Genomic DNA, 16,218 nt, shown 5'->3' with positions numbered 1-16,218 from the left:
CCTTTAATCTCTCTCTTGATTTAGACAACAATTTAACAAAGTCCATGGATTGGATACCATCTGATATGTCTACTGAGAAGGTTCTACAAGCCTAATTGGAAGCGCTATATTTTAGACGCATCAATAATTCTGATTAAATAAATAAGGCACACAACTTACCTAAGATCTAACGTAATTCATGTTTGTCTACAGGGTATCCTCTGGTCAGTCAAGTCAGGCAACAGTATTGTGACTTGTTTTCTTGTTGAGCAGCTGCAACCGCTGTCAAGGAGTGACACCACGTGCCAAGGTGAGTCAGCAGCAGCAGCAGCAGCAGAAGCAGGAGGCAAAGCTATTATCCTGGCAGCCATTTTGTGTGGCGCTTAACGTGAGTGAATCGGCAGCAAGGCGCAGCTGCTGAGAACACGATCACACCAAACACATTTATCTCTGTGGCAACCAGTTCGACGCCCTAAGCTTGCAGCAAGTCCTGCCTGCCAGTTGCCAGTTGCTTTGTCCTTTCAGAAAAAGCTGTCGGTTCCAAAAGAACAGATGTTATGTATTTCTTTAATTCCTTTTTTTTTTTTGTTATTTTGTCTCCTGAGCGAACGTGTTTCCAAACATGATTTATGGCTGAGCTGCTTTTGCTTCTGCTGATGCTGCTGCTGCGGCTGCTGCTATTCCAGTAGATTTTTCTTAGAGCATTGTTTGCCATTGACCAGCTGCCTGGGTCTTCGGTATTGGGTCTCGTGTGCCTTGCGTCTTGTGTCTTGGAACTGGTTTCTCTCGATCTACTTCGCCTTTGTCTCATTTTTATGGCGTGTTATGATTTCGTATTACAATTAGCTAGACAAAAGGCACGCTGCCTAGTTCTATGCCTAAAGAGTCGGGGCCGCATTGTCTATAAATTTTGTTATATTGCAGCCGCATTAAACTTGTCACAATTGTGCAGTTAAGTAGACATTAGAATGTGCTCCGAAATGTGAGCTCTTCATTAGCCGGCTGCCAGGCTCTCTACTTTTTGGCCATAATCATAAAAGTCAGGCGAACATGAATTGCTGTGGCATGCAACGCCTCCCGGCAGCACTTAAGACAAATAACTTACACACCTATCGACAGGCCCAATGGCCGGGGGCGTGCGCGCCTCCGCTCTTCGTTTAGCTCGACGCATTTTCAATTAGTTTTAAATCAGAACTAATTGAATTCATTTTTAGCCTCCGCATCGCATCGCATCGCTTCGCATCTATGCAATCTTATCTTAACAGTTATGATGGTCTGCACGGCAAGCTGGTGCAGCCAGTCAGTGTTTTGGCATTCTATGCCGAAAATTTATTGACAAAAATTTGCAACATAGATTGCATAGGGAGTCCACCAGGAAGCTGCATGACCAGTAGCTTGGCGCGTAGGTAAGAGGCAGCCAGCAGTCAGAACCTGCCATCGGCACATGTGAAATCTATGACCATAGCTGTGCATAATAAATGGAGCACTTGCGCACCGGCTGGAAGCTTTGGCTGCGGCGGCGTCGACTCATGCAAAGCGACAGGTAAATGGCACACAAAAAGGTTAGAAAAACTGAAAACATAGGCAGGCGAATGGCGCGCTGCAAATGGAGCGTAGTCTGGTTCAATTTGGATGCATAGCTTCCGTGCCAACAAGTGGCGCTGTCTGCAACAACAAATCCAATAACTTAAAATGGGCAACAGGCCGCTACTTTCTTTTGCATAGCGAATTTGAATTTAACTGATCGTTAGCCGGACAGAAGCTGACTGGCACAAAACTATATAAGCAGAGAGAATGTTTACGAATATAACAGAAATCTCTTATCACTAACATAAGTATTAGCTGTTAGAACATTAATCGATATATCGATAAGTTGGAATACTCTCCCATGGCTCTATAGAGACGGATTTCGCTAGGTCAATCTATGGTGGAAGAGGACAAATACTTCTCTGACGACACATGTATGCATGTAAAGAGATCATGATATGCATATAATATATTTCTTGCATTCATAGGAGGCATACAAATAAACAATATTCTTCTAACATCTTCGAAATTTGTTTTAAAAGAAGCCGTACTTTTATTGGTCAGTGTAGACTAATTTAGTTTCTTAACATAGTTTTATGACATTTTCATTACAAACATGATTGGGCATATTCCTTAACAGCAGTTCGTTTTGTGACGTCATGCTCCAAAAGAGCGCAAAACCGCGCATACCTTTACGTAACATCCTTCATCTACATTCAGCTGTTCTCGTCCATCGCTGCAATCAAAATCAATTGAGACTAATCAAGACGACCGATAGATTCACAAAGAGAATAAAAGGTGGAAAGCTATCTGGTAATTAGACCTAAGCTTTACCAGTCGTATAAGGTAGGAGATAATTATAGATAACATTAAAACTGATAAGCGACACGCGATTGCCGGTACAAACAGCACTGACATTAACATTGATTTGTTGCCAAAAGCAGGCAAAAACGTAAGAAACATGTTCCGAAGGCTTAGTTCTTTGAAGGTCAGCAGAATGCGCGGTTTCTCGGCGCTGGTGCAGACCAAAGCGCTGGTAAATGGCAATTGGATCGATTCGAGCAACAGACAAACATTTGAGGTGAAAAATCCAGCCAATGGAGAGGTGATTGGCAATGTACCCGACATGACAGTGGAGGATGCACAGCAGGCCATTGATGCCGCTAAGCAAGCGTATGAGTCCAAGGAGTGGCGTGCATTAACAGCTAAGGATCGGTCAAATATGCTCAAAGTAAAATAAATTGAAAATGGTATGAGCTATGTATTTAAGCCCTCTAATCTCTTGCAGAAATGGCACAGCCTCATCGAGGAGCATGCCCAGGAAATCGCCGAAATCATGACAGCCGAGTCTGGCAAGCCAATCAATGAGTCCAAGGGCGAGGTCGTCTATGGTAATGCGTTTGTCGAGTGGTTTGCCGAGGAAGCCCGTCGCATCTATGGCGAAATTGTGCCCAGTGGACAGCCAAATCGCGAGGTGATTGTTATGAAGCAGCCCATAGGCGTGGCGGCGCTGATAACACCCTGGAACTTCCCATTGGCTATGATAACGCGCAAGGCAGGAGCTGCTTTGGCCGCCGGCTGCACTGTGGTCGTCAAGCCATCGGAGGATACGCCACTGACAGCGCTTGCTGTGGCCAAACTGGCCGAACAGGCGGGCATTCCTAAGGGTGTGATCAATGTGGTGACCACCAAGAAGGCCGCACCAATCGGTGAACTATTCTGCAAGAGTCCCGATGTGCGTGGCATTAGCTTCACCGGCTCTACCCAGGTGGGCAAGCTGCTCTTCCGCAATAGCGCCGATGGGATTAAGCGTGTGTGCTTGGAGCTGGGCGGTAATGCACCGTTCATAGTCTTCGATTCGGCCAATGTGGACAAGGCAGTGGATGGCGCCATGGCATCCAAGTTCCGTAACTGCGGGCAAACCTGTGTCTCGGCAAATCGTTTCTTTGTGCAGGAGGGCGTCTATGATAAGTTTGTGACAAAGCTGAAGGAACGCGTCGAGGCGCTCAAGATTGGCGATGGCAAGTGCGGCGATGTACAAATCGGTCCGCTGATCAATCAGATGCAGTACGACAAGGTCAGCGGTTTTGTGGAGGATGCGCGCAACAAGAAGGCCAACATCATAGTAGGTGGCAAGGGGCTGCAGGAGGTGGGCGATCTCTTCTATGCACCCACAATAGTCACGGATGTGCCCACGTCGGCGCATATCTATACCGAAGAGGTCTTTGGACCCGTGGTGTCTATCATCAAATTCAAGGACGAGGCGGAGGCAGTACAAAAGGCAAACGATACGAAGCGTGGGCTGGCAGGCTATTTCTACAGTGAGAACCTGCAACAGGTGTTCCGTGTGGCCAAGCGGCTGGAGGTAGGCATGGTGGGTGTAAATGAAGGCATCATCTCCGCACCAGAGGCGCCGTTTGGTGGTGTCAAGGAGTCGGGCGTGGGACGTGAAGGATCCAGTCATGGCATCGACGACTACGTTGATATCAAGTACATATGCATGGGAAATTTAAAATATGACTAAAATTCCCATTACGCACGTGCTATAGCTTTAAAATTCAGTCTTCCACAAAAACGCTTGTATGTTGTAAATTCCAATTAAAATTATTATATAAATGTGCACAAGAAAATAATGTTAATATTAAAATTTTAAATTTACGTTAATGCATTTTTGCCAGCATTCAACTGTTAAGTCATATCGCTTTACCGCCACATGCTTAACAGAGCTATTATACAATTAACAGCATTCGGTATTTTATCTATTTAGTACCATTAGCATAGTATGTGCACGGTCACACTTAGTCCCTACTGTCTACACAAGTTGCTTTGCTTCCAAGTGTAATTTTTTTTGAAGCAATGTCCGATAAAATTGTAAGTAAACTGCTAATTGCAGTGATAGAAAGCAATAATTATGTAGCAAGGTAAAATCAAGCATTATAGAATTGTATACTCGAAGAGTATATAGCTGACGCCAAGTTGTGCTTTCTGATCGTTTCAAAACGCCGGCATATAACATTTTCGCCAACGCTCTGTTGTTGCAATCGCTATAAGAAAATGTCTTATTTTGTTAAATTATATGTATTACTTCTGTACCGGTTATGCGGGAAGTGTAGTGCATAAATGAGAGTCCGTGGATGAGTACGGTCAGTGCAAATTCGTTGCCACGGCGACGCCGGACAAGAGACACGACGCCGGACAGACACAAACAAAGGTACAATGACTTGTAGATTTTGCAACCAAAGCCACGGACCGATAGATGAGTGGAATAGAGGAGGCGCCGCGGTGTATGCATACAATCGCATATATTTTTGTGGCCATGACAGTGGAAACCTTTTCTCTTTTTGGCACAGTCCTATCACATATATTTACATTTTGTGAGCAATGCCAAAAAATACGATATTTGGTACGAATTTGTTTTCCTGTTGCAGTTAAATGCGCGGTTTCATGTCGTACAGTTCCATACACCAAGTTTAGGGCCTTTTAGGCCAATCAAAAGTAGCTCAAGCTACGCTTAACAGCAACAACAGCAGCAGCAGCAGCAGGTCAAAACAACAGCAACAACACCATGGCCAGCGCTCCTTTGCTGCTCGAGCAATTCATCTACAAGAAACGAAATTTCGTTTATGCCTTTGTGCGGCATCGTCTCTTTACGTTATGTAAACAATCGGTGTGATCGATGCATTATTCTATTAAATGTATGCAGAATCTAACCAGCTTTCAAATGTGCTACTTGAATTACAGCTAATACGCGTGCAGTCTGCGGAGGGCATCAAACGCATCGAGATCTCGCCAAAATCAAATCTAAAACAGCTTTATGACAGCGTACAAAATGTGCTCAAGGTCGATGGCTTTGGTCTTTTCATGGAGCGGAACTTTGCCACAGAGCTACACGCAAGCGGCAGCCAGCTGGTGGGCAGCGCTCTTAAGCACGGCGACATGGTCTATTTAAAACAGATTGCGGGCACTTCATCACGCGTGAGTTTATAAATCATATGTGCTATATTCCATATTAACATATTCTGATTTACAGCGCACGAGCACCACAGCGATTGACAATATGTCGTTCAATAGCGCTAAGTTATCCACTGATAGACTTACCAACAGCTTACGTCCATCCATTGAAGTGATCGAGGATGAGGTGGATCAACAGTTGTTTAAATTGAGTGGCACCATCAAACGTGAACGCGATAGTAAGCTGTAAGTTGATTATAGCCGAACTAAAGTTATTTGTATAAAAGAATACTAGAATTTATTACTTTACATATTTAATTTGCATAGTTGTCATCACAATGCCAATGGTTGTTGCGTTCATTGCTCTCCGTTGGAGCCATATGACGAGAATTATCTGAAGGAACATAACATCAAGCATTTGTCCTTCCATTCGTACATACGCAAGCAAACTTCTGGCATGGATCACGGAAAGTATTTTGTATTCGATGACATTAATTGTCGCATTAAGCCTGGCTGTCGGGAGCATCCACCATGGCCCAAGGGCATTTGCTCCAAGTGCCAGCCATCGGCTATAACACTGAACCGTCAAACCTATCGACATGTGGACAATGTTATGTTTGAGAATACCAAAATTGTAGAGCGTTTCTTAAATTATTGGCGTACCACGGGACATCAACGCATGGGATGGCTGTATGGCACCTATGAGCAGCATACGGATGTGCCACTAGGCATACGTGCCAGAGTGGCGGCTATCTATGAGCCGCCCCAGGAATCGTCTCGCGATTCAATAAACATCTGTCCAGACGAGAACGCCGAAGAAGTGGATGCCGTAGCTAAGGCACTAGGACTTAAAAAGGTGAGCAATCGATAAGTTTCCAAATTGGCCTTTTGCTTAAATCATATTGATACTTTATTGATAGATTGGCTGGATATTTACGGATCTAATTACTGAAGATGCAAGCGCTGGCACTGTAAAACAAATACGCGGAATTGAAACACATTTTCTGACCGCTCAAGAGTGCATTACAGCTGGTGAGCTGCAGAATCGTCATCCGAATCCATGTAAATACGCCACGAATGGCACGTTTGGCTCCAAATTTGTCACAATTTGCGTAACTGGTGAGTATAGCTTAATGATTAAAAGTATTTATGTATATATATTAACATTTCTATTTTGGCAGGTGATCAAACCAAGCAGGTGCACATGGAGGGCTACGCTGTGTCCGCTCAATGCATGGCTCTAGTTCGTGATAATTGTCTAATACCTACCAAGGATGCACCCGAACTCGGCTATGTGCGAGAATCGACTGATAAACAATATGTCCCGGACGTTTTCTATAAGGTATGTAACATTTACATTTATAGTATAAGTAGATGGTCATCAATTGTGATTCATTCCAACGAAAATTTATTAGTCAGCACTGGATTATGGATTAAGTCATATGCTTTTGATGAGGGCTTTATTACGAATCAAGTTACTTAAGTTGGAATAAAAACAAATTAAATAATATGTTTTTGGAATAACTTTATTGAATATATTGAACTGTAGACATTTAGAATTAGAACATTATGGGATTAGCTTCGTTTATATATGTATGTATTCATTTTCTTTGGCATATTTATATAATGCATTTGTAAACTTTAAATGGATCGTTTCTTTACGGCTTTACAATCCGCATTTTATATAAAAAAAAATTGTTTTGTTTTTGTGTTTCGTAGTGTGAGCTGCTTTTAAGCAAGCTATTAGTTCTTACGGCTTTCAATTGCCCAGAGATTGTCATAGGAATTCGCCAATATTTTTTATTTCGTGTGCACAAATTGTTTAAACATTTAGACATTTTGATAATATATTCATATTTCAAGTGTTGATAAATGCTCGAGGAAGGATAAATTCTTTGAAATATTCATTTCAAGTAAGTTTAATTCAATCAGATTAAATAATTTTATTTATAAACCTAATTAAGAATAATACTTTTAATGTAGCGTGTTCATTTATTCATCAATACAATCAATTTTATTCTCATTAGACTTATTTTTGAATCTTTAAGTTGAGCATATAAGAAATTATGAACTGAAATTTTGCCGTAAAAATAAAATAACATAAATCGCTTTTTGTTAGATTAATGTTTGAGTACTTTAATTAATTTAATTAATATAAACTGAACTAAATAATGAACTTGCAATGTTAATTTAGTTTGAATATGAATTTATCCATTGATTCTTGCTTCAAATTACATTCCAACTTGTGGGATTCTCTTAAGCTGCATTCACTCAGTTTAATATAACTTTTTCATTTATCGTAATATTTTTAATACATTTTTTCACTGTCCTTAGCAGTTTTATATGATTACTTTCATAATGATTGTATATATTTTTTTTCAATAAGATATTCCCATGTACATATATATATATATATATATAAAGACATTTACGATATTAATATTTGCTCAACGATTGTGCAGAATTAGAGCTACAACTAGATTACTTTGATATCAATATTAATTTCAATTTCGTTTTGGGTTTCACTTTGCGACATTGTCTGTGTTCCTTTGGTTGTTTTATTCATGTCTTCAACCACATCAAATATTTTGATTGAAGCTCTTTTCGGAAAACAGCTATTGTTTTATTGATGATTCATTTTAAATTTGAGATGCCCTGTAATCAACAAATACATTTTGCTAATATTATGCTCAAAATTTGTATAATTAATTTTCTGTTTCTCAAATATTTGTATATCTTTAACTTCATTTAATATTTGATGCAAGTAGATTTATCAAGATTTACCAAAAAGTCTACAAATTTTATTTCGTTTAGATTTAAGTCTGTATAGATAGAAAAGATTTTCCCAAAATATGTATTTCAGTTACTAGAAGCTTGTAAACTGATGACGGAATGAGTCAGGTGATCCCCAACCTGTATCCTGGTTTAAAATGTCGGTTAAATTTCTAAAAAAAAATGTAAAGCTTCCAAAAGTTGTGTATAGCAAGTATATATGATTTTTGATATCTTCGGTAAAATTCTTATAAAAAGAACTGTTTATCACTAACCGTCTTGAGATATTTTGTAAAACTAAACACAAAAAAATAGTAGATACCAATTAATTTTGCAAAAGTTAGCTTATGTTATACAATATTTCTGCTGAAATAACATATTGAAAAAATTGTTTGACTCTCGTTTTGGTAAAGTTATTTGGCTGCTTTTTTAGCAAGCTAATAGTTGCTTGTACCTAGGTATTTATATTATTTGGGTATTCACCAATCACCTAAACTTTAACTTCCATTTGCGAATATTATTAGACACATAGCACAAATATTTTTAGACACTTAAACACATCAATAACATTTCGATATTTTGTTAATATATGCATATTTCCAATATTAGTAATCGCTCGAGAAACATTTTTTTAAATATTCAATTAAAGTACATAGAATTTTATTTTGTATATTGAAATTCATAATATTTTATCATTGAGCATTCAGTGTTTATGTTGCAAAGTATTTTGACTCTGACTTGGATGGTTTGTAGTTGCTTTGACATAGTTATTTATAACCTTGTCAGACATTTTTAGTAATAATTTGAATACCTTTGTTTCACTGCCTTAAGCCGTTTCTTATTATTATTTTTTTTTTCATTCACAATTGTTGTTCTGTTGTGTTTACTAATACACTACATATATTCTTCACGGATTGTTTTGTTTGGTTCGTTTTCATCTCTATATTGTATTGTATGTTTTCATATCATTATAAGGATTTGTTAAAAACTGTGCTAGAATAGGTGTTAGTTCATATAATGGAATGGAATGACCTTTAGGCCAACCTGTCAGGGCTGCAAAGTAACTTATCTGTTTTAAAAGTACCGACCCCATATACACCACAATCCTTGATAGAAATGCTCACCGTGGGAGTTCCATTAGCATCGCCCGCGCTAGCAATTTCGTCCAGCACTTCAATACCCTCAATAATATAGCCAAATATGGCCGTGAAGGTCCGTACATCATTGATCACCATGCGGAACTGGCTGCCCACAAATCCGTTGTTGTCATATCGATGTAGACCCCGGCGCATGCCCACGGCGCCTCGCTTGGCGGGCAATCCGCTCTTATCTGGCATAAAGAAGCGCTCCTCGAGCGCTGAATAGCCACCACGACCATTCTGCAACTCAAAGTCGCCTGTGGTGATGCTCTCATTGTTCCAGACCTGAAACACGCTGCAGCCCTTGTACCCAAAGCCGCGCTGATGCACGATGAGCGAATGGAAGTTCGCTGCCATTCGTGGGGCAACATTGGCGCACACTTCGATTAGGATGCGACCTATCGCTTTTCCTGACACTTCCATATCTAGAAAGTAAACGGGATTGCGTGCAGATGAGGGAGTGGGACTGAGCTCCACTGCGCTCATCGGCAAAATGGGAAGAAGCGGAAAACTGTCGCCTCGAGTGGCGTTTGCTGCGGCTGCAGCGGCTGCCGCTGCAGCAGCTGATGTGCTGGGCAAGTCGAAGTCAAAGCCGGTCTGCGTAGTCGGTTCCTGGTTTTGGGTTGGAAATGGCCGCACCTCTGTGCAGTCATTGTTGTGTATCGTTTGGGCTCTCGGACGTTGCATTCTTTAGTATATGGTCCGGGCCAGATTAATTGCCGGCACACATTCCTTTAGCACAAAGTGCAAGCCCCTATCCACCGGCAAACGTCCGCAAGCCGGCATTGGCGTCATGCTGCCACAATCAGGGCAAACTACGTACGACCCAACGAGCAGTCGCTTCGCACAGCCGGAGCACATTATATGCAGGCAAATCAGTTCATTCGGCCATCGGTCAGGATTGCGTAGACAATAAGTATGTTTGCATTGGTAGCAGGTGAGAAGCTTCTTCAGTTCTTTTGGAATTCTCATAGTGTTACTAAATGTAGAGAGAGAAAGAGAGAACAATAGATTGTGCATTATAAACGAATTTCGATCCAGCTCGACTTCTCTAAGCTAAAAGCTAAGCGCTGAATTTTGTGAATATTAAAAACCATAACTTAATTAATAAAATCCAACATCGATATGCCACGTCTATATGTTTTCAATTTGGATTTAGTTTCGTTGTCATTGTCATTGCTATGAAAAAATTTTTAATTGACTCGCTGATGCGTGGGCAGTTGATTTTGTTTCTTTCCCTCCTTCCTAAAGTACGTAATGCCATGTTGATAGCACTACTGAAGTGGGTATATAAATGAAGTACGATCCTTAATAACACAGTTTTATGATTTGATGAAGGCAAAATGTTGTCTAGTGGGTTTTAATTTCAGTTTGAATCTACGAATTCAGAATTCAAATGCAAATGTATATATTCACATATAACTTTTAACTGTAAAGTCCGCCACTAAGGTCCTATTTAATAAGTCATCCATTACCATTAAGCTTGATGAGCGCTGCACTTGACATTTCGCCTAATCCTGAGATTCGCTTGTGTATGTGTGTGTGTGGTTATTGTGGTTGCTGTTCCGCTATTTGCCATCAATCAAAAATCGCCCTCACCACTCGCACAGCCCACTAATTATTTGCTAACTACAGGAAAGTCACACGGACATTGGCTAAATGTAATAATAATAGGCTCTAAAACCAAAAGTCGAACATATTGAGTGCATATTCATCAAAATTCAAATTGACTGCGTCTAACGATTACACCTTAGAGCTAAGGTCAGCGAATAAATGAGAATAAAATCTGCTCTGATATAAATTCTCCATAGTATATACAAAAATAGTTTTTGCTAGGCATTTTCATGATATTTTTCACTCTATCCAAATTAGCTGCTATTTATGGAAATTCATGTTCTACTGCACTTTCAATATTAAAATTTACGAATTGTATTTTAATGAAATATTTAGTTGATTATTAGCTTGCAGCTCAATTGTTGCCGTTGGTGGTTTAAACTGCGTATTGCTTACTATTTAAATAGAAGCCTCTCTAAAATTATACATTTCCAGTGAACAGTCGCACTAAACTTTCATTTGTTAGTTGGTACCAGGAAATTAGGAAAAGTTTAGCTAAAACTACGCATGAGTTGTTCATGCCAAAAATTACACCCACCTCATGCTGAAGCAGTATTTAGTTTTAACTTGTATTTATATATTATTTTTATTTAAATTGTATCTTTGCACTTTAGCTTAGTCACTTTAAACTGTACTTTATTTTATTTTTTTAATTCAATCATTTTTTTTTATTTTTGATTTATTAATTTAGCTTTCTTTATTTTGCTATTTTAAACCACTTTGTATGCACTTGCAGGACGCTAAAACTTTAAATATTTTACTCTGAATATTCTTTGCTTTATTGCTTGATCTATTATGCACTTGGCTATTGTCTTCGTTTAGAATCTCTTGCTCTTGCTCAAATTGCTGATGCTCGTCTATTTTCTGTAGGTGCGTTTCTTGTTGCTCGCAGCGGCGGGTTTTGAATGTCGCATTACTAATTTGCCAACTGCTGGCGTGGACACGGGGTGGTTTGGCTTGTTGCTGCTGATATGTGGGCGTTGCACTGGCAATAGCAGTGGCGTTACGCGTGGAAGCTGGTGCAGCAGCAACCGCTGTCCAAAACATTACTAACACTACTGCAGTTGCTGCGGTTGTCAAGCTGGCTGAGCATGTTCACAGCCGCGTAACACATTCAAAACGACACTAAGATGATTCGCGTTGTTGTTATAGTTGCAGTGAAGCGCGCTCTGTAGTGCTTCGTGTCCAATGGGAAGGTCCGTCCCGTTCGGAGTTTCGTTGACAAGTGCAATGAGTGCAGAGTGCAGCGCTCGCTTTTATAGTCTGCCAGGCAGCAGCCAATTTCTGTGTGGGTGAGCGAAGGAGCTTTCGCTCGGCTCTTGCTCTCTTAAATTTGGATGGAAGAGAGCGCCCTGCTAGCTATGCTTTAGGCTCAAGATCAATGTCAACTGGCGCTGCATTCTTCTGCTTCCACGCACACCCACACCCACATCCACACCCACACCCACATCCACATCCACTCTTTTTGTCTTTCTCCCTCTCACTGATTCAATTTATGCTCTGCTGTCAATTTGCCTCGTTTGAGTAGTCAATTCCGGAACTGCCTTGTGTCCGACTGTGCGTGCACGCAGTTTCATCATTGTCTCTATGGCAGACATCATTCACTTTGCCTACTGCATTCCTTCTTCTGAATTCCTTCTTTGTTTTTGTGTGCTGTGCAGCCATAAATGGAGCTACTTTAGCTCATATGATAGTGGGCTTATGCATGGTTGGGTTACTTACTTACTTACTGTTTTAAGTTACGCTAATATAAGAACAAATATGTATTGACTTATACGAACAACAATAGTTCATACAACATTTATTTATTTATGCAATTTCATTTGGAGTTGCATCTGCTAGCCGTCTAATATAATAATACATAATTGTGTTTGGCATGCATAAGACTTCTCTTGTGGTGTTAATCAAACTCCATGATTCTGGTTAAGAGAGCTACTAGCTGTGTGCAAAATCATAAATTATTTTACTCACTGCTAATTGTGTGAGGAATTGAGGTTTGCGGTTTCAACTGCAGTGCTAACCCATTTATACGAATTTCCAGCATTGCTTACTTCACACGTAAAACCAGGTAACACAGGCTGGAACATTTTTTCTGACATTCTGACATTTATTAAGGTTGCAGCATTCAACTGTGAAAAAGGCATATTCCTGTTCTATGAGGGGCCACATACAAGCTGAACGCTTCCATAGGTCGCTTATTGGGCTGCTTGGTCAATAAAGTACGCTCCAGTTGCGAAGAGATGGACATTGCTGAGCGCACACATTCGTGTCATTCCAACTTGGGCTGCACTGTCCACATATGATGCCCGAATGTGCCACAGAGCACTCAATAGATGCTATTGTGCCAACATATGTCAATGCTTAAGCAAATTACTCTATATGATCGATGAGGTTGCGCAGATATGATATGAGTGAATGCCTGAAACTCTTTGAGTGATACGGCAACCATAAAGTCATTTGCATAAACGTTGACATCTGTTGGCAAAGAGGGATTTATAGCGTTGCAATTAAATGTGCTCCACTGCATACTCGGTGCGAGTTGATGCCGGCCAGGTGTGTACGCCCAGCCACGCCCATCGGTTCCCAATTGGAGCGCACTTTATTTACCAAGCAGCGCAATAAACGAATATGCTCTGGTTTGTCGACTTGTTGACTTTTCAGTGTCATTTTTTCATAGAGTTAATATAGTTGTTTAATTGCAGCCCCAAGCAAATTTCCTTTAATATAAATCCAAATGACAATCCAATTAATGTTGCTTATATTATCTCATTTTCCTTTTATATATTCAAAAAGTGAATGTAGTTGTTTAATTGCAGCCCCAAGCGAAATGTCATTGAATATAAATCCAAATGACAAATAAATTTTTGCTGCTTATTTTACCTGGTGTTCATTAATGTATCTTTTGTGATAAACTGATGTGCAAATTGTAATGGCAATTCGCCTAAATAGGTCAGCACTCCACGTGGAGCCGCAAACCTCCAGCCCTTCGCACATTTTGAGGTGAGCTAACTAGCTGCAGGTGTTGCAAGCCGTTGCCACAATCAAAAGCAGATACCGTCCAGTCTGGGAAGCTTGTGCCTTGGTTGGTAACTACAACGTTGGAGTTAACTCTGCTGCCTAGTGGGTCTGAGTGCATCAGTGCTGCAAGGCTTTATGGTCTCAGATTGAAAAGAAAGAAACAATATTCTGTCCCACCAAATAATCACAAGAAATTTCAAAATCATGAGAAAACTTGACTTTGATTGGCTTTACATTGAATATATACTTTGGTTTTCCTGATCGTTCCAGTAGAGACCTGGCTAATCGTAAAATGAATTTTTAATATATCAGATGTCCTATTAGTTGAAGTGATAGAGAGTAAAAAGTATAAGTGTATGCAATGGACCCCACAAATTTTACATTTAAATTGCAGTATTAAGACGATCAATAGACAGCTCTATATTGAGTATTCGGGTTTCGTTGGCTAACAAAGTAATGGCAGATATATTTGCGGCCACTGGAGGCGCGGCCTTTGTAATGTAATGCGCTCCGACGAAGATCAACACTTTTCGATCGTTCACCTGCATAGCTCCGATACATTTTGCCTGTTGCTAAAACACAAGAGTGAAATAGGGTACCAGGCAGTCATATGCGCCCGACTACAAAGCTCTTACGTGCTGTGGCTATGCCTGTGCCCTGTGCACCAAACTGTTGCATGCACATACACCCCGAGCGTGTCAGAGTGAGAAAAAATGCGTGTAAGAGTGTGCGCTCTTAATGCAGTTCGTTCCCTCTTAACCAAAAGCTATGTTGTCGTTGCGCTTTCACACTAAGCATGTGAATTGGATTAGTTTGTAAGCTATCGTTTAACTGATAGTGATAGTGCTGCGCCGATTGTAGTCACTCACGTTTGGGATGCACGTCCTGTCGATGAAAAAATGGAAAAAGCGTTGCACATGTCACTTCCTCTCGGGAATGAATATCATTGAGGCACGCCAGTAGCGCAAGAGAGGTCGTTGCATGTCTAGGGTTCATATTCCCCACCAGTGAATTCAGTAAATTAAATTTTTTAATCGATTTATTCAGTGTTTCTCTTGATTTCCTACAAAAATAGTTATTGTTTGCTTTTTTGGTTTCAGGAGAAGGATCAATATGGCAACGAGGTGCAACGGCTGGCCCGTCCGCTGCCCGTGGAGTATCTGCTAGTCGATGTGCCCGCTTCGACACCGCTGCAGCCGCAGTTCACATTCACCGAGTTCGACAAACGCCAGCCATTCCCCATCGAGAATCGTTATATCGATGGCCATCTGCAGGACTTCAATGCGCTGAGCAACTACCTGTCCGCCTGGGGCGAAGAAGACTTTCTCGAGGCCATCTCGGACTTCCATTTGTTGGTCTACTTGTACAAAATGGACATGTTGCCGTTGCGCCAGCACATGGGACCGTTGCTCGAGGCGGTGCGTTCCAAGAATCCTAACAAGGCGGCTGAGTTCAAATCTGATGAAGTCTGGAAACTGCTCGAATCGCTGGTCCAGGCCAGCTCGACTGGCGGGTAAGTGCAGAGCCCATAAACTTACGCTTCATTAATCATGCTAATGTTCGTACTATTCTGCTTATTAATTAGTGGAACGGCCAGCTATCCCAGTGGTGCTACAGCGAGCACTGGCGCCACTGGTGCCGATGCCATGGATTTAGATGCCAACACATGGACCTGCAGCCACTGCACCTTCATCAATCGCGGCGAGTTGAACTCCTGCGAGATCTGCTCGCTGCCGAGATAAGGATTCAATTAGTTAAAAGCGTGCTCCAGCCGTCAGCAAAGCGCGACGAAAAATTCTGGTGTTAAAACAAAACTAAAGATTCAATCATACTTACTATACATAAAAATAGCAGAGCGGCACTTGGATGCAGTGAAGGCCAATCGAAGGCGTGGCAACACAAATTCATCGCATGCCGTACGCGTTCTCTATAAATGTAATCTTGTATAAGAGTTTTAAAAAAAATTTAATTTATTTCTAAATAAATTTAAATTGTTGAGTATACAACAAATGTGCAAATTCCCGAGGCTAATACATATATGTAATATATACTCCCTAGAAATTTTCTCCAAGAAAAGACAATTGATGGTGAAAAGGCTTAAGAAACTAAACCTTCTAATCCGCCTTTTTCCAGTATATTGCATCTATATTTCGGAATAATAGTGTGATCCATTTATATACCTATTTATCAACAAACAAAAAAATGGAAATATATAAAG

General features: G+C 40.7%; 3 protein-coding genes across 5 annotated transcripts; 2 read left to right on the top strand and 1 right to left on the bottom strand.

Annotated features, from left to right (window-relative positions):
* The first annotated feature begins 2,114 nt into the window (after positions 1 to 2,114).
* Ssadh (succinic semialdehyde dehydrogenase) lies at positions 2,115 to 4,164 on the top strand. 2 transcript variants are annotated; one of them, XM_018113679.3, is made up of 3 exons: positions 2,115 to 2,352; positions 2,451 to 2,737; positions 2,795 to 4,164. In XM_018113679.3, exons 2-3 carry the CDS (start codon positions 2,468 to 2,470, stop codon positions 4,028 to 4,030), a joined length of 1,506 nt encoding a protein of 501 aa, XP_017969168.1. In that variant the 5' UTR covers positions 2,115 to 2,352; positions 2,451 to 2,467; the 3' UTR covers positions 4,031 to 4,164. The 2 variants fall into 2 exon arrangements, with proteins under 2 accessions (XP_017969168.1, XP_017969169.1); XM_018113680.3 differs by having other exon boundaries at positions 2,139 to 2,352; positions 2,448 to 2,737.
* A 72-nt stretch (positions 4,165 to 4,236) lies between these two features.
* Positions 4,237 to 16,010, top strand: Npl4 (nuclear protein localization 4). 2 transcript variants are annotated; one of them, XM_018112813.3, is made up of 8 exons: positions 4,237 to 4,377; positions 5,248 to 5,481; positions 5,537 to 5,703; positions 5,785 to 6,313; positions 6,378 to 6,576; positions 6,639 to 6,799; positions 15,101 to 15,513; positions 15,586 to 16,010. In XM_018112813.3, exons 1-8 carry the CDS (start codon positions 4,363 to 4,365, stop codon positions 15,740 to 15,742), a joined length of 1,875 nt encoding a protein of 624 aa, XP_017968302.1. In that variant the 5' UTR covers positions 4,237 to 4,362; the 3' UTR covers positions 15,743 to 16,010. The 2 variants fall into 2 exon arrangements, with proteins under 2 accessions (XP_017968302.1, XP_017968301.1); XM_018112812.3 differs by lacking the exon at positions 4,237 to 4,377 and adding an exon at positions 4,929 to 5,173.
* LOC149092185 (uncharacterized) lies at positions 7,577 to 10,164 on the bottom strand. Its single transcript, XM_089265277.1, has one exon. It carries the CDS (start codon positions 10,053 to 10,055, stop codon positions 9,264 to 9,266), a length of 792 nt encoding a protein of 263 aa, XP_089121403.1. The 5' UTR covers positions 10,056 to 10,164; the 3' UTR covers positions 7,577 to 9,263.
* Positions 16,011 to 16,218: the final 208 nt, after the last annotated feature.

Source organism: Drosophila navojoa, chromosome 2, assembly GCF_054131105.1.
Source record: "Drosophila navojoa isolate 15081-1374.11 chromosome 2, UAZ_NAV_1.0, whole genome shotgun sequence".
Taxonomy (NCBI): Eukaryota; Metazoa; Arthropoda; class Insecta; order Diptera; family Drosophilidae; genus Drosophila; species Drosophila navojoa.
This window is presented reverse-complemented; position numbering and strand designations above follow the sequence as displayed.